The following is an 18,574-nucleotide window of genomic DNA, read 5'->3' as shown; positions in this document are numbered from 1 at the left end:
ACAATGGAAACTAAATGCTTGTGAGAGCTGCTGGTCCTTTGTCTAAGGGACTTGTACTGGGGCAGTGAAAATGTTTTATACGGTGTCAGCCAAACCAGCTTCACCAGAAGAAAGTTCATTCATTGTACTGAATCTGAAGTTACATTCATAGTATTGAATTCTGAAGCTACAGGATTAAAGAGACGTCATAGTGAGGGGCAATACCTAAATTAAATGTATAAATAAATATCATTTCACCGCCTTATCGTTTTGTTGTTTTTCTGGGCTTTTTGTCCATTTATTGTTATTATAGAAGAAGAAGAGCTGGTTTTTATACCCTGCTTTTCACTACTCAAAAGAGCCTCAAAGCAGCTTACAATTGCCTTCCCTTCAGATTGCCTCCATGGTAGGTGAGGCTGAGAGAGCTCCATGAAGCCTAAACTCTCCCTAAAAGCCGAAATGACTAAACTGAGGCCTTTGTATTTCTGTCACATTATGAGAATACAAGTCATCGGCAAAGACAATAATGCTAGGAAAAGTTGGAAGTAGGAGGAAAAGAGGACGATCCCAGATGAGATGGATGAGCTCAATTAAAGAAGCAACAGCCCTCAGTTTGCAAGACCCGAGCAAATCTACTAACAACAGAATGCTTTGGAGGACGTTAAGTTATAGGGTCGCAGTAGGTTGGGAGTGACTTGATGGCACTTAACACGCACACAGAGGTCTCAGAGAAAAGAAGCACATTGCCGCCATGCTACAGCATCTCCCTCACCAACAGCAGATCCTGGCTAACGTCAGCTGACCACCGTTCCCCATCAATGACCGAGTATACAGAGAGTACAGGAAGGCTCCGTGTACCAAAACCCTGCAGCTCACACCGATATTTTAATGAGGGGAGAAGCGGGGTCTCCTACTCGGAGAAAATGAGAGGAATGGGAAGGCGAGTGTAAGCCACTTTGAGCCTCCTTTGGGTAGAGAAAAGCGGCATATAAGAACCAACTCTTTTCTTCCTCTTCCTCTTCCTCTTCCTCTTCCTCTTCCTCTTCCTCTTCCTCTTCCTCTTCCTCTTCCTCTTCCTCTTCCTCCTCCTCTTCCTCTTCCTCCTCCTCCTCCTTCTTCTTCCTCCTCCTCCTCCTCCTCTTCCTCTTCCTCTTCCTCTTCCTCCTCCTCCTCCTCCTCCTCCTCTTCTTCTTCTTCTTCAAAAGGTCCTCCGGAATGCCTCACACTCAGCGGGAGAAAACAATCGCCTCTAATGTCACTCTGGCGAGGCCTACCACGCAGGTGCCTTGTTCTACAAGCCCGCTCTATCTTGTCATTCAGGAGAGCTCCCCAAACAAATTGCCTGTCATATCTGAAGATAAAACCTGACAGTGGCAGGCTGACAAGAAGTCCTCAACCCTGACATACAACACGGAAACTTGAATTTTGCTCCGCTCGCCGTGGACGGATTTGTCTTCAGAGATTCGCGGGCGAGTCGAGCGCTCGCTGGCGAAGAGAAGGGGAGGGGGAACGGGGGGGCCGAAAACCAAAGCTCTCAAAACACGGCTACCGAGCATCGGCCTTTATTAAATCGGGAGCTTTTATAAAGAAAGGTTCGATGATTCGGGCCGGCCCGTCTTGTTTCTTTTCCCGCGCAAGAGTTTTACGGAGGACGTTTGGGTGTCTCTGTTGGCAGAAACAGCCACAGCTAAGTAATGTGCACACTGAAGCATAGGAGGGGAAATACATTTTCATTACTCTTCAATACCGAAATGTATTTTGCCTCATAGGCTGTTCCATGTTTTGTTTTGGTTTTTTTAAAAGAAAGCCCTTGAGGTATCCCATAGAGTGTGCTGTAAATAAGCAGAGCGCAGCAATTACCCGCCCGTTCCAGTAATTAGAGAGATCAGGCTTGCCTTAAAAAAAGCTATTGGATTGCGCCTTGAAATTACCATAAAGATTCGGCCTTAGATAAATAGATAAGGTTACCCCTATTTGCGGCGTTCCTCCTAATTACCGCGGCGGAGAGCCGGGGTGGACGCGCTTTAATGATGTCGAGCAGGTGGACATGACGGGAAAGCCAGATCTGCCGGAATGGGCCCGCGATGATTGATTCCGAAATGAAATCTTTACCTTTCTGGAGGAAGAGGAAGAGGAAGAGGAAGAGGAAGAGGAAGAGGAAGAGGAAGAGGAAGAGGAAGAGGAAGAGGAAGAGGAAGAGGAAGAGGAAGAGGAAGAGGGGGGGCAGGACTTTCACACAATTTGTTATATGTCCATTTTCTCTGTTGTCTGGAGGTCCACTGTAATTCCAGGAGTTCTCCAGGTCTTGCCTGGAGATTGGCAATCTAAAGTAGAAGAAACTACCAAGGGCAAAATCAGAGTCCAGTGGCACCTTTAAGATTTTTGTTGTGCTATTTCAGACCAACACGGTTACCCACTTGAGAAGATGAAGACAAGAACGAAGAAGAAGACTTGTTTTTTTTTGTATCCCCCTTTTTACTATCGAAGGAGGCTCAATGTGGCTTACAATTGCCTTCATCCCAATGGCTCTTGGAACAATCCACTCCCTGTTCACGATGGGCAATGGGGATTTACGTGGAACCAGCAGGTGTTTAAGCATGTCTAATATTCACCAAGGATGTAAGTGCATGTGGGGCTAAGTTAATAAGCCTTGCATCATGTTAGAAACTTGGTCCAAAACACTCCTGCCTGATTCTGCAAACAGGCACGGTTTGGGGGGGTATTATTCATGCTTGCACTAATTTGATCAATGGCACACGTAGAAGAAAGCCACCAGGTGTCAAAGAGAATGCACAGAGAAAGATATGGATGCATTCTGACCCTCCGCGTTGTGGCTTGCAGCACATTTCTGGGTTATCAAGTACATCCTGACATATTTTACGATTTTGAAACCAGTCTTTTGAAAGTACATTTGGGGGATTTCCCAAAACGGAGGGTCGAGATCGGTAAAACAATATAGTCGTCACCTTCTGGCAGGACATATAAGCTTCTCTGTTGAAGTCTTATCTGGAGAGCTTGATATATCTGTCTTTGTAAACACGGAGCACTCACATTTCAAGTGAACCGTTGCCAAAGGGGACGGAGGGAACCAAAATTTAGTGCCTGGAATTGGTTTCGGCTGCAGAATGAAAACAATAGCAGGAACAGACAAGGAGAAAGATACGTGTCAACTTCTGTGGGAGGGAGAAAGTGTGGATGCCAAGGGGATGGGGTTACCAACCTGGGCTTGAGAAATTCCTGGAGACCTGTGAACATAACACAAAATATACACACACACACCCCTTTTCTCTGACAGGTTTCCTACCTGGAGGAGTCTGAACCTACCTGCTTGAGAGACGATGAGCCAGTTTTTACCCTGCATGGTTGCGAAGGTCACCCAAGTGCTCACGACTTGCAGAAGGCCATTTTTACCTTCATGAATCATCGTAACTCAACGTTGTCATTATCATTCCCCTGTGCCGCATCAAATGTGGTTTAACAGCCAGTCCTCTCATTGTGGCATGTCTCTCAAAAGTCTTTTCACCCAGGGGACAAGCAATCTGTTACAGAAGAAACGGCCCTGACCCCATTAGCCGGAGACCAAGAAGTATCCTTGAACTATGGCTGTGGAGACAGGAGACAACCATTCCCAACCTGGGACCAACCCCCAGAGGCTCACTAATGAGGGGGTCAGGGGTCAGCATTAGGCAACTGGCCAATGTCAGTCTTTCTATTCCGAACATTGAGATTGTGCTCTTTATGCATTACCCCTTTCCAGCTCTAATTCGGAGCTGAGGCTGCAGCTTTTGGCCAGGGCATGTGGGCAGCTGTGGCTCATGGGTCTTGCAAAGGTTCTCCCAGACTTGTGTGGAGAACCTTGGGCAGCAGAACCTTGCTGTCACCCTTACGGGAGGGTATGGAAGCTATAAACTGCACCAAGGGAAAAAGAGGAGAACATACTTAACCCCATAAAATGTGGAATCAAGAAACCAAAATAAGGTTAAGTATCAAAGCGAGGGCAGATATTATACATGCATTATGCAGAAAAATGAAAAAAATATTAAATAGATGAAATATATGCCAATAGAAGATGATGAAGATGATGAAAACAGAGAAGAAGAAAAAGATGAAGAAAAAGACAATGAAGGAGAGTTGGTTGAGGGGGACATGCTGGCAGGGGTTCATGGTCATTGTAGTCCATGGACATCTGGAAGGTCTGGCCAGTCCTGCAAAAGGGTTTTCAAAACAAGAGACGTTCAGAGGTGACTGTGCTTCCTTCATTGGACGGAACTTTCCTGGGAAAAAAATCAACAGAGCTTCTAAAAGTCTATGGGGCAGAGAGGGGCGAAGAGGAGGAAAATGGGAAAGCTCTTTCAAAGAAACAGGTCAAGCTCCTAACTATTTCACAGGTTATATTATTATTTTTAAAGTCAAGGCTAATTACCAAAGTCCTCTTTGGTCTTGATCAAATCCAAGCTCAGAAGGTTTAATGTCCTTGACTGCTTTCTCTCGTAGCCCCAAGTGGAGTTCTAGAGGTTAAAGCAATAAAAAGAAACAAAAGCTATGCTAGTCTTGTCTTTCTCTTTTGTACTCAGGTTGGACCTGGCATCAACTTTGCAAGCAGCCCGTACCTCCCTAGGTCTTGAAAACCTCATAAAACCCTCATAAAAATGCCTTTAAGACCTATGAGTTTCCTACATAGGATTTCATTTCCTCTTCTTATTAGATGTCATTAAATTTGCTAGACGTTCGTAAGATCCTTGTAAACAGAAAAGATGAAGGCTTTACAAACCCAAGTGCTCTGAATTTGCTCCACTAATTATGATGCAATGGTGAAAGGGAGAAGAAGGGAGCCCTAATTTACGAGGTGCCGTAAACTCCAGCGGAGACAGAGCGCTTGCATTTCACAGTTATCTGAATACATTAAAGCAGGGGTAGTCAACCTGTGGTCCTCCAGATGTCCATGGACTACAATTCCCATGAGCCTCTGCCAGCATTTGCTGGCAGAGGCTCATGAGAATTGTAGTCCATGAACATCTGGAGGACCACAGGTTGATTACCCCTGCATTCAAGGATCTTTGGGAAAGAAACTTGTAGCAGGTGGGGACAGAGATCACACAGATCTGCAATCCCCAACCTTTTTGAGGTATGGTGGCCCACAAGTCCAAATTTACCTGGTATGGGGACCCAAAACTTATTGGCGCCATAGGCAAACAATGACCTTACCCCTATCTAGTTCAGCATTCCATTTTTCTACAGTGATGTTTCCAAGAAACCAGCAACCGTTGTGCTGTCCCCACTATGAACCCTAAGCGAGTTTTTCAGTCTTGCACTGCTTCTTTTAGTTGTACAAGGAAGTTGTCAAATTTCAGGAACTGCCATGAATCCTACCCCCTTCCCCAGCTAAACCTGAAGACCTTCTTTAGCCTTCTTTGGGCTCCAGGGATTCTTCTGCAAAAGGGATAGTCATTGGAGTTGGAGGAAAGGTTTCGTATGGTGGGAAAGTATGGTTACCAGCTCCAGGTTGAGAAGTCCCCAGAGATTCCCAAGGCGGAGACTGGGAGGATCGAATTGGGAGAGGGGAGGGACAACATCACAGAGTCCAATATCCAAAACATCCAGGAGAGCTAATCTGCATTACCCAGAGATCTGCGAGAACTCCAGCCACCAGCTAAAGGTTGGCAACCCCAGTGGGAAAAAGGCTTCAAACTACCCCTAGAATACATGCCACTCTTAGAGTCAGAAAATTCCAGATTCTCCACCTTTGGGCTAAAACTACAGTCATCGCCCCTTCCCCACAACCACAGGTTGATAGAACTGTTCTCGTGGACCTGCATAGTGCACGGGGTTGGACTAGATGACCCATGAGGTCCCTTCCAACTCTATTATCCTATGATTCTATGATGCCCGGTTGAGCATCCACCAGATGCCTTTATTTATGCATTGGCTGTCTTACTTCATTGACAGATACGCAGACGATGCATGCCTTGCCTTAAATCTTCAAGGGGTTGCCATGAATTGGCTACGAGTCGATGGTATTTTTCAACACAACACAAAATGGCTAACTAGCCCTCAAAACGAAACCAAGGGGGAACAGCAGGGGTGAAAGCCGATCAAGCTTAGAGGCTCACGACCGACGACAGTAGACTGCAATGGGAAAACACAAAATGCCCATGATAATGGGCAGGGCCATCGTAACAAACCAATATCCCCATCTTGGGTTGGAAGGGTAGGGAGTTAAAAGAGAGAGATTAGCACTTATATGCCTAAGAAGTATGCTGAGCCCAGGAGGTCAAAGAGTAAGTTAAGCATTTTCAAAAGAATATTTCGGTCCAGGCATGTCCAGACAGTAAGCAAAGTCAGAGGCTGCGGGGAGAAGGAAAATAAACATTTTTTTTTAAAAAAAGAGCTAAGTATAGCAATTTAAAAAAATGATTATAAGTTGGAGGATTTGGGAAAGTTAGATTGTCAGCTTTCACATCCATCAAGTGCAAAGAAATGCAACCCGAATCTGAGAAGCAACAGAACGCGACTTTGCTACTTTGATGAAAACACTGCTCAGACATTCAACTTGCCAAATGAAATCAAGTCTCCCAATGCATGCTGGGTAGTTAATGGAGCCCAAGTCATCAGACGCACTTAGTTCCAAAGCTGGGCCCTCGCGCACAGAAAGAAATCAATGGTCCAATATATTATGCCAGCCGGTAAGGCGCATGGCTTAGTTGGAGCTCCAAATGTATTTAAGCTTATTGGAGGGTTTACTGTATTTCTGTTTGCTTTACTCATGAGAAAATATCCCATTGATCAAAGAGATGTGCATGAAAAGCACTCCGCTGCGTTGTGGTTTGTTTTTTTGGACGAAAACTGGGGGTTCGTTGTAAACGAAGCCTGATTGTACACGTTTTCATCACAGGGGCACTACCCAATTTAGTGAAATAAGAGATAATGGAAATCCTATCTGCCAGATTTTTTTTTAAATAAAAAAAATAAGGCTCTAATCAAAACAACGAGTCAGATCAATACCATCGACAGTGAGGTGAGCCAGCCACCCACCCAATTCTGCAGAAAGGCCAAATGCCAAACTGTACATGATTCCTGACAGATGCAAGAAAAACTTCAGAGGAAAAATTCAGCAGGATTTAGGAGAGAGCTGCTGAATAAGGATGCTAGCCTCCAGGTGGGACTTGGAGATCCTGTGGAATTACAGGTCATCTCCAGGACACAAATAGGAGAAAATGGATGCTTTACCATTTTTATTTACCATTGAGAAACCCCTGAAACATTCTTCAGGCTTGAAAAAAAACCCCAGAAGTGGCACGATCATGCAGAATATGGTTGGGAAGCAGAGCTGTGTACAGGCCCACCCAGGGCCCCTCCCCTTCCCACCCCCCTCCAGGCCCATCATTGGCCATTTTGGGAGGGGTGGGACGATCGCCATGACCATGTATGGTCATATCACCTGATAAGTGTTCAACAAATTTAAAACATATATAAAACATTGATTAGCCCCTACCCATTTGGGAAATCCTTCCAGGGCTGTCAAGAAACCCCAGGGTTTCACATAACCCTAGTTGAGAAAACCTGTTTTGGAGGGTGGGCTCCGTAGCATTATATGCCAGCCGGATGGATGGATGACCACCAAGGAAGGCTCTGCAGAGAAAGGTGACACAGGCCTATCTTGTCAGCTCTCAGAAGCTAAGCTGGGTCAGGACTGGAGACTGGGTTGGGAGACCAACAGCTCTACAAAGGAAGACAATAACAAACCATCTCTAATTTTCACTTGCCTTGAAATCTTTTGTGGAACAGACTGTAAGTCAGTTGTGACTTGATGTCTCTTATTGATTCGGTCTTTACGTTGTCACAGGCTCCACGTTACATTGGTTGTGAGGATCTGACTCAACGTGTTTTTGACATCTTTCGCTCCTTCCTCCCCACTTGGAAAGTGCGTGTTCAAATCTAAAACAGGCACTTTTGAAAAAGAAAAAATGGGTGCATGCAATTGCAAGCCCAAATCGGTCTTCCACGCGTACAGCGCTGTAAAAAAGAAAGAAAGAAATGGAATGGTACCCTGGCCACTTCAACCAATGAGTTCACTTCAAAGGATCTCCGCTACAAGATAAGTTTGACTTCACAAATGTAGATGTGAAAAATGAACCAGGGAAATGCAGGACGCCGAAGCGGCCGCTTTCTCCGGCAAACTTTTAAGAACGGCCTTTTAAGTTCCTATCTTCCAACCAGCGAGATGATAAAAGGATTTCATTTTCTGCCAACAATTGCCTTCTGTTAATGTAAAATCAAGTTTAGATCTGATTTTGTTGTTGCTATAAAAAAAATAAAATAAAGAGGGGAGAGGCAAGGCAGAGAAAGGACCTCGCGTTCAGCGCTTGCATTTGTATTGGTTCCATGTTTAGTCGAGGGCTTTTTGTAAAATTGATGAATATTGTCTAAAGGCGACTGCTGACAGGCAAACAGATCAGTATCTCCCGTAATCCATTTAGCCTGACACACACGTGCAGGGGACCAATTTCGCTGCAATTCTTTCAGCGATGATGAAAAGTAAATGCATTCAAAGTCGTGAACTCGGTTTTGCAAGGAACCGCCGTAATCTAATGAAAGTAACTCGATGGATGCATCTCTCCTCCACCTGACCCCGCTCCTTATGCATCAGGAAGACTCGGCGCCAACAAATTAAGACCGGGCAGAGGACATCCATTGGCTGCGGAAAGAAGAGCCCCATAAAGCACCCATGGGGGTCAGGCATAGCGGGATGCAGTGCGAGACCACCCCCGAAAATACTCATGAGTGCTGTGGGAAGACAGAGCCACTTTGGGGAGTATGGGATTCCACCAAGAAGAAATTAAAGATGGACTCAATAAGATGGTATCAAACTAGGGTTGCCAGATACCGGTTGGGGGATCTGGGGTATGGTTCTCGGATCCAGGTTGGGAGGCTCCTGGAGATTTGGTGACTGCCTCACCTCTGGACTGTTTCCCTCAGGTCCTAAGACCTGCACATCTATTCCTGCGCAATTCTTCTTTGCACCCTACCCTTACCCACTGCAAAAAGTGCAACCTGGCAACATGTGATTCCTGCTACGGAGAAACTCTCAGCCAGCAACTCAACGCTAGTCTGGATTCTCCTCCCTCAAGTCAACCAGCAACCGAGGCCATTGACTCAAGGACCCACCAGCATCAGAAGTAGAGTACCAGAGTCACTATACTTAGAGTTTCTTGCTTTGAAACTTCTGGGAGTTTCAAACCAACTCTTCTTCTTCTTATCGGAACAGATGGAATGACACTTGATCCAAGAGGCAATACCAGTCTTGGCCAATTGCATGTGACATGGCTGTGACCTACTCTCACCATCAGATATTCTGCCCTCTGTGCCTATGGTGAGCAAACAGTGGATCCTTGTCCACTAAATACCTAAAAGGTGAGTTTCCAAGGGGCTTGCTTTTCGGATGCTGGTGAGCCCCAGACCTGCTTTAGCAAGTTGGCTGTGTCAGGCCCCTTCCATCCATACCCCGAATTCCATTTGGCAACCTGAAAATATGGGGCAGGCACACTCAGTTCACAGGGTCATGCTGAATATTGAACAGGCGTTCCCCATAAGACTCCGTTGCTTTGTTTGCCATCAGAAAAAAAAAGGAAAACATTTATACCAAAACAATTGAAATGATATAAGCAATTCTTTATTCGGGTGTCCCAGCACACCACATGGCGTTGTCCTACTTCAAACCAATTCCAGACAAACTTCCTTTCAAGATTCTATGTTTCCGGAACTCTTTTCGTAATTTCTCCACCGTACAACTAGAACATTGCTTCAAGTGAATGCGCTAACTTATTCATTTCTTTAAAAAATAAGATCTAACCCTCTTTTCATAAATTATTCCTTGGGAACGATTGGATCTCCAACCAGTTTAAGAAGAGAACAGTCCAGCTAGCTAGCGTTCTCCTTTCTTGGGAGACTAGCCATGGTGCTTCAGGAAATCAAGGTGAGACCAGTCCTACTAGCTTTCCACTTTCTGGAGTCTTTCGAGATCATCTATGATGTCGTCAAGATCAAATGGAAGTGGTAGGTTGGGGTCATCTTCTTCCCAGTACGGACGGCATTCCGGTTTTTCGTCCTCCGGCAAAGACTCTGCCGGATATGAATGGCACCTGAAACCAGGAAGGAAGATTTAAAAAAATCAATTACTGGAGGCATTTCAGAGCACTAATTTTTTTTCCAAGAGGCAATTTATTATTGACCCATTGGCAGACAAAAGCCGCCACGCACGGGAAGGAGCCGGTAGACAAAATGAATGCCCACCAGAAAACTGAATCGTTCCTACCTCTACAGGGACCTTGGAGAAAGCCAAACGCAAAGAAAATTTAGTTAGCGCACCTTTTATGGTGAATTATTTTTTCATTATCTCGAGCCTTATTTGACGTGCGTGCTTCATGCCGCTGTTTGTGGGTTTTCCCGATATTACTAGATTATTGAGAGAGATTAAACCACATTTGCTGCATTAAGGTCACCCGGGTAGATTAAACAATATTGAGGGACAGAGCTAGTAAATCTAAGAGATTTAGAAGTCTATCAGCTTTGAAGAAAGAAAGCCAAGGCGAGCGCCCCGTAAAAAGACGGATGCAAATGAAGGTTAATAACAATTTCTGCTGATGAATTAGGTGGGCAAAACTTCAACAAAATTAAATTAAGAGGTTAGTGTTCGGTAAATCCCCAGAGAAACTCTTTGAATTACAGTGTTTCTTATTAAATGGATTCTTCATCAATAGCAGTGAAGTCTAATTATAATCAGCAACTAAAAAACTGCAGTCCCGCACAGGAAAGAAAATTTTATGAGTAGTAAACCGACATATCTCGTAAGATTACTTTGTAATAAAGACTGCCACTTATCCGTACCACATTAAGGAAGGCGTAGCAATACGGTGGCTTCTTTCGTTAATTTACCAGCTGCCGGTTAATTAGCTAATGTTCATAAAGCAACATAAAGCTGAAGAGGGTTGAATGGGATTATAGCACTTTCAGCAAAAGAAACAAACATCAGACATCAAAATGAACCATTCTTTGATTGCACATGGGGGGGGGATTGCAAGACAGGGGGGGGGATGCATCAAGGTTCACAGATCTTCTGATCCAAAGAGTTATGATCCATTTCCATGGTTTAGGATACATAGGGTTGCCAGCTCTGGACGGGGAAATACTGGGAGATTTTGGGGGGTGGAAATGGAGGAGGGTGGGATTTGGGAAGGGGAAGGATTTCAGCAGGTTATAATGCCATAATCAAACTGTGGCTCTCCAGATGTCCAAGGACTACAATTCCCATGAGCCCCTGTGAGCATGCTCTGCTCAGCTATCATGTACATATGGCAATAATGTCACTTCACGGTTCCAGATCAGGCTTTCTCAGCCTGGGTTTTGGGAAACGAAGGGTTTCCTGAGTGGGTGGGAGTTAGGTGGTTTTTAATATATATTTTAATTAAAAAAAAAAGATTTACCGTGATATGACCATATATGGTCATGTCAACTTCTTCCCTCTCCTCAAATGGCCAATGGTGGGCCTGGAGGGGGTGGGAAGGGGAGGGGCCTCGAGTGGGCGTGTCCACAGCTCTGCTTCCCAACCATATTCTGTATGATCGTACCACTTCTGGGGTTTCTTGAAGCCTGAAGAATGTTTCTGGGGTTTCTCAATTATAAAAGAGTTGAGAAAGGCTGTTCTAGATCCTGATTTGATGTATTCTAGCCATAGCTAGACCATGTTTGCATGATGACCCCTAGAAAAATTAAATCATGGTTTTTGCACATCTGAATCACGTTCCTGGCTATCAGTTGTACAACAAAGGTGTTGAATCAAAATAGCAGAGAGGCAATATGCTCAGAAATAACCACAGTATTTTCCCAAGAAGATGGGTGGGGGAAAAAAAAAATCAATGCCCGTAATGAAAATGTGAAACAATTACAAGCATCCAATGAAAACAGACCAGATAAATAATCTGTTGAAAAAAAAATCGTCTTTTGCCTAAAAAGCAATGCCGCCTACGGAGATGCAAACAAAACGTTTGTCATCTTGGCACTTGGGGGGAAAAAAAAACTGGGGTGGGGGGAACACAAGCGAGGAGTCGTGTGTCAAATAAAACATGAGTAAAACTCCCAATTTTAATTTGCGGCCGAGGAGATAATGGACTCTCAACAATTAATCGATTAATGTTTTCGGAGGCTGGCAAAGTGATGAACGTCTACGGTTTGCCAGCGAGCGGGCTGACCCCGATGAAGGAAGAACGGAATGAAATCCCAAGGAAAGGGGTCGTCCTCCTCTGGGGAATTACTGATGGTAGCAGAAGGCCTGGAAGAAAACATACTTCAACTTTACACCCATGTTGGTAGGCGGCTAATTGCGGCTCCAGCCTCCTCCCGCACTCCATCCATCCTCCATTACCCGGCCAGGACAGTATTAACACCTAACATTCCTATATATCTTCAGCTCCCCACATCAGCCTGTGATAATAGCATCTGTTAACATGCGCTAAGCACTATTATGTAGCACATCTCTTCATAAATAATAAGATTAACCGACCTCAGGCCCTCCGAGAAGAGTAATGTGTTCAAATGTTCTCATTATTTATTTAAAACAAGAATTAAAGGAACAGAAGCTACTTTTGACAATCCTCTTAGCATAAATATTAAACTGTTTGCGTTGATAAGTCGTCCCGCGTGGAAGGGAAGCGGATTTGTTTGGCGGGTCACTTCGCAAGTGTTGTCGAAGAAAGACGGTTTCGGCAAAGAGGTTCTGCGGGGTGCTTAACTGGCCATGTAGGCCTCGTGTCAGAGGTTGTTCCCCCCTCTCCCCACAAATTATAAAACAGAGCATGTTTAATACGCGGAGAAAGGTGAGAGAAATTACACCCTAATGGGGTTTGATTCTTGGCCTACCCATCACCAGTTCTGCCCATTATGCTGGAGAACTTCTGTGGAAGAATATTGTGCATGGTGTCGGGGTCTAGAGTGGCAAACTCTAATTTGGAGAACCGGCTTTGATTCCCCACTCCTTCTCCATATGAAGCCTGCTAGGTGACCTTGGGCCAGTCACAGTTCTCTCAGAACTCTCTCAGTCCCTCCTTCCTTTTGTGGGGATGGATGGGAAGTTGTATGTCATCGACTCTGTAGGGTGGAGAAAAGTAGGCTGTAAAACCCCTTTGTCCACATCCTTTTGGAAGTGAGGCCTCCAGAACGGCAGACAGTAAGAGTCAAAGTGCTGTTTTGAAGAAGAAGAATTGGTTCTTATATTCCACTTTTTTACCCCAAGGAGTCTGAAAGCGGCTTCCAATTGCCTTCCCTTTCCTCTCCCCACAACAGATACTCTGTGAGGGAGGTGAGGCTGAGACAGTTCTGTTGTGTCTGTTGTGGGGAGAGGAAAGGCAAGACGAATGTAAGCCCCTTTGAGAAGCCTTTGGGTAGAGAAAAGCGGCATCTAAGAACCAATTCTTCTTCTTCTTCTTCAGTAACATCAGGACTTTCTCAGCCTCCCCTCCCTCACAGGGTGTCTGCGGTGGGAAGAGGAAAGGAAAAATGATTGTAAACTGCTTTGAGACTCCCTCAGGTAGAGAAAAGCGGCATATAAGAACCAACTCTTCTTCTTCTTCTTCTTCTTAATCTGGAGGGACAACAACATGAACACAACTGAACATGCTGAGCTTGGCAAGTTCTTACTTCAATCCTACCATTTGCAAATTTGAGTACTTTGTAATTTCTGGCTAGGCAAACATACATGGCTACCCGTCTGGAATCTCCGGCAGACCATGAGCCCTCTAGGTATTCCCCCTGGGGTTTCACTTACATTTCAATGATTGGGGTGTCAACTACATTAGGAGACACTGGTCATGATGCTAAAATTAACCACTTTAGCTAAAGTGTGTGTTAATTATGGGTATGCAAGCAGTCAATAAAAGGTTAATGCAAGAGTCAAAGGGATAAATTTATTTCAGGATTGCATCACTCAAGAGACTAAAAGACTAACATTATGCGTGGTGTTTTTAATCAATAGGTTTTATACTAATGTGCTAACCATTTATTTTAAAACAGTACTCTCCCACCCCTTTCCCCTCCCAGGCAAAGATCTGCAAGTTGGTAGAGGAGGAGAAGGAGCTTGCTGTTCTCTAACAAAGAGATTGCAGCCTATGGGCCTGTCTAGATACGCCGTGCAAGGAGGTGGTGGGAGCACCATACAATGAGGTGACCAGGTTTCCTGATATAATAGGACACCTCCCACACTGGAGTTCACTGCTGCTCGTTAAAGCAGTGGAATGGAACGGGGAGAAAAATGGAGTTTCACTTGCTTGTAACTGTTATTCATTGAGGGGCCTTCTGTTCAGACACGCCTGGGGACTGCATGATTGCAGGACAACCTTAGGAAAAAGCTTCCAAGTTTTCCTGAAGAAGTTCCTGGGCTCTGGAGTACCCCTCCATTTCAGAGGTTCCTTTTCCAGCCCAAAGGGTCATGTGATAAGAGGCAGGGAAAGCACTCCTTCCCTCAGTTCCTTTCACCACCACCACCATCCGTACACATTTGGCAGCCCACAACAAGGAATGGAGGGAGGGATGTGTGTCTGCACAGAAGTTCACTCAACGGACAAGGGTTACAGGTAAGTGCAACCCTGTTTTTATTGTTGTGGCTTCTGTGTAATCCCACATGAAAGAATAGCAAGCTCACTTACCCTAGGAAGAAGCTGTGGGCTAATCGACAGGAAATCGCTTGTAGCACAGCTTTTCCCATTGCAGCTTCACTATTGGAGCCCACATCTATCAAATAGTGCTTGATGACTGTAGAAGGAATGGACCAAGTCGCTGCCTGTTCTACATCAGATATTGAGGTTTGTCTGGATTGACCATCATGTGGCTCCTCCCACTGTAAAAGTGTCTCTCTCAGGATGCCTTTCAGATTGTCGTGTAAATATTATATTCATCAGGGCTCCCCTACCTTTGTAAGCCCATGGTAACCTTTTGGAATTCTGACCAACTGCAAAATGGCTGCCACAGGAGGAGGAAGAGGAGCCAATTACAAAAATGGCTGCTGCAGGAGGTGGAGCCAGATAATCAGAGGAAACCCAAGCATAGAAGAGGATTGATTTAAAAAATGCACTAGAAAGAGAAGTAAGAGGAAACAACCAACACTGTGGTGGCAGCTGCAACTGAAGCCATGTTATTTTATTCTGCACAGCCAATTAGCTCTCAGAAGTCCTGTTGGAGCAAGAACCCCACATAGCTCCACCCTCCTTCTCAGAATACTTTGTGCTGGTGGGCATCACAGCACATACGGACACTGTGTTGGGGACCTTTGCTGTAAATTATCTAAGAGCTGATAAGTGAAGATTGCTTGCTTCCTATCCATTGGCTGCATTTTTATCCTGCCTTGATCTACAGAGCTGAGAGGGGGCCTTCTCTGCTGTAATCCTCATAATGCCAACCCTTAATAAGAATACAAGATTATTACCATGTGGTACGGTGAGATTAAGGATTTCAACAGGTCAATCAAATATCGCAAGAGCTGTTTTAATAACGCAACTTTTATGAAGATTAAAAGACCACTTAGTATTATGTAGATGGCTCTCAATCTTTCAGAGCAGGTGCCAAATCACTTATTTGCATCAACACATGATAAAAAGGGGGGACCTGTTTTTCTAGGTAGTTATTTATGCAAGAGGGATTTGGGGTGGCTTTATTTGGTCCTGTTATTTTGACAGCTATTCAAATCCCCCTTCCCACTGCAAGCATTTATGGCACATGTAAGGCTACTTGACTCAAGTTTAACAATTTGCATTCATAAGCAGGAATGTTATTAATTTGCTATGCATCTTTGTAATACAGGTATCTTCTTTATACCCCCAAGAGAACTGCGGTCAGGGAGTTAGATACTGTATAAGCTGAAACAGTGCAACTCTAAAGAGAGTCATGTCTTCCCAAACTTTTGGATTTTCATGGTCTTAGAAGGGTGAAAGTTTACTTAGGGTGGCACTGTACTTATCACATGCCAGAACTTTTGCATCTTTGCACAAGACAACCAAGGATGTAGATAAGTGTTTCTCAGGATCCCGATCTCTGAACTCAACCAGGGCCAGTACCTTTTCAGTTCTGGCCCCGGCCCGGTGGAACACTATCTGGTGAGTTCAGGGCCCTGAAGGACCTAGGACAGTTCAGCAGCGTCTGCAAAAACGGAGCTGTTCCGCCAGGCCTATATTTGAGGCCAGATAGAGAACCGAAATTCTGGCCTCCCGGACCAAAGAGCCAAACTTCTGTTTACTACCCTCTCCCGCTAGAGAGGAGGTGGCTTTTAGCAAGTTCTGAATTTAAACTAGAATGCAAGTCAATTTAGGATTTTAATATTCACGATTATTATATGCTTACATTCCGTTATTTTATTGTTTATACGCTTGCTGTTACCTGTCCTGAGCCTTCGGAAAAGGGTGGGTTAGGAATAAATCAACCAGTAAGTCTTTATTTTTCTATCCCACCCTTCCCATGATGCTCAGGGTGGGTACCACCTAGATACCACTACACCAAGCTGGTTCTCCAAGAAATTAATGGTAGCTTGACCTGTGCTTCAAGGAAGAGGAGGAATCCTTTACTCCTGCTGAGTCACAAACATTTGGTTCTATGTATTTTATATATGAAACATGAAGATCCAACGAGATAAAAACGCCTGGGGAGCTGTCTCCTGAAGCCGCAATTTTTAAACGGAAGCAGCAGCGGGTGGCTGTGACGGAACTCACAATTTAACAAATTATGGCATCCTTAAGCCTGACTCTTCTCTTTGCTTTCCCGTCGCACAAGCTGCTAAGGTGAAAATTTATGGCTGCCAATTACGGTTTAGGGCCCTCAAGTAGAAGAACAGAGAACAATTTTATACCTCAGGTCTATTTGTCGGGACGTCAGTTACATAATCGCCGTGATGAATGAGCTACCTTGACAACCGAACGGTTAGGGCTCTCTGACCTCTGACCTCGGTCACATGATAGGGTCACCTGAAACTCGCTTCGCTCCTACCTGACCGCCGCGCGACAATGTGGAGGTCAAACGGTCGGGACGATTATATGTATCGTGTCTGAGGTGGCCCAGTTATGAGCTCGAGGAGACGGCCGTGTTGGATTCCGCCACTCTGTTGCACAAAAGCTGTAGAACAACTTCAGAAAGGCACGCCACAAAGGCGATCCCATTTCAAAGGCGGATAAAATGACGCTCCTCGCTGCTCGGGAGAATGGGCCCAGTGTTCTTGCACGACAACAATGAAAACAGAACACATCGGATGGAACTGCAACTCGGCTTTTGAGAGGGCGGGGGCCAGGAGACCGGCCGCAGCTGGATTAATTTATGCCTTTCGGTCCCGGCGAACAAGAATGATCATTCCTTTACTTGATTGCCTTTGTACAAGGCCTGAAATTAAAGGATGGATAGGCGCAGAAGGTAGCCATGCTGGTTTTGCAGTAGAACAGCTAGATTAGAGGGCAGTGGTATCATAGAGGCCAATGCGATTTTTTTTGGGTGGATGCCAAAGTTCCCGTCATCAGATAGAGATGCGTGAGTGTGCCTTTTAGGTTTGTTCATTTGTTCGTGGGGGTTCTTGAGATTATTTTTATCCGACCTGGTACTATGGTTAAGAGGGGCGGATTCTAATCTTGAGAATAGTGTGTGGTTCCCCATCCCCACTCCTCCTCCCCCTGAAGCTTCCTGGGTGACCTTGGGCCTTCCGCAGTTCTCCCCGAACTCTCTCAGCCCCACCAACCTCACAAGGCTTCTTCAGTGAAAGGAAAAACCTTTCTTTACACGAAATCAACCACTGCCATTAAGGAAACGCCATGCTTGAGTTCTATCAAGTCTGCCGATAAGTTTCAACATAGGGCTGATTCTATGTTCAAACCCCTCCTTCTGTACATCTAAAAACAAAGCCCACAGAAAAGTGGTCAAGTGGGGCGAATACTTTTAAACCTGTCATTATTTTCTTTACAATGTTAAATGGGGAAACCTGGCCGATCCTGTATGGTTTCTTTGTGGAACTTGGAACGCGTTGTCTCTCTTCTTCCTAGTTTCAAATATTTGGGGCTGCTAAGGTGTACCATGTGCGCAAAAAATCAATTTCCAGCAGTGAGGGTCCTGCCTTGTGACATGTGAAATCTTGTGGCAACAACAGTGACCACAGAGCATGTATGGAGTGCCCTCGCCTCAGATGTAGCAGTGATTAGCAGTGAAGAGTCTCATGTGGCGCAGAGTGGTAAGGCAGCAGACATGCTGTCTGAAGCTGCCTGCCCATGAGGTTGGGAGTTTGATCCCAGCAGCCGGCTCAAGGTTGACTCAGCCTTCCATCCTTCCGAGGTCGGTAAAATGAGTACCCAGCTTGCTGGGGGGTAAACGGTAATGACTGGGGAAGGCACTGGCAAACCACCCCGTATTGAGTCTGCCATGAAAACGCTGGAGGGCGTCACCCCAAGGGTCAGACATGACCCGGAGAAGCAGGTCAAGGTTGGGCAAACCTGCATTCAGTTTTGGGTCCGGCATCTCTGGGCAGTTTCTCGAAATGAAAACTTTTTGAGTTACGCATCTGATGTGCTCGAACACTTTTTCTGAG

The 18,574-nt window shown here is 45.2% G+C and overlaps 1 protein-coding gene across 1 annotated transcript in view; it reads right to left on the bottom strand.

Moving 5' to 3' along the window:
* Window positions 1-9,633: 9,633 nt before the first annotated feature.
* Window positions 9,634-18,574, bottom strand: part of FTO (FTO alpha-ketoglutarate dependent dioxygenase) — a 202,490-nt gene continuing 193,549 nt past the window's right edge. The window contains exon 9 of the mRNA XM_077310545.1: window positions 9,634-10,118. Within this exon, the coding sequence (XP_077166660.1) occupies window positions 9,968-10,118 (151 nt within the window). The 3' untranslated portion in view covers window positions 9,634-9,967. The remainder of the gene's footprint in view (window positions 10,119-18,574) is intronic.

Source organism: Paroedura picta, chromosome 14, assembly GCF_049243985.1.
Source record: "Paroedura picta isolate Pp20150507F chromosome 14, Ppicta_v3.0, whole genome shotgun sequence".
Classification (NCBI taxonomy): Eukaryota; Metazoa; Chordata; class Lepidosauria; order Squamata; family Gekkonidae; genus Paroedura; species Paroedura picta.
The sequence above is the reverse complement of the archived record's forward strand: the minus strand, read 5'-3'. Positions and strand labels throughout refer to the sequence as shown.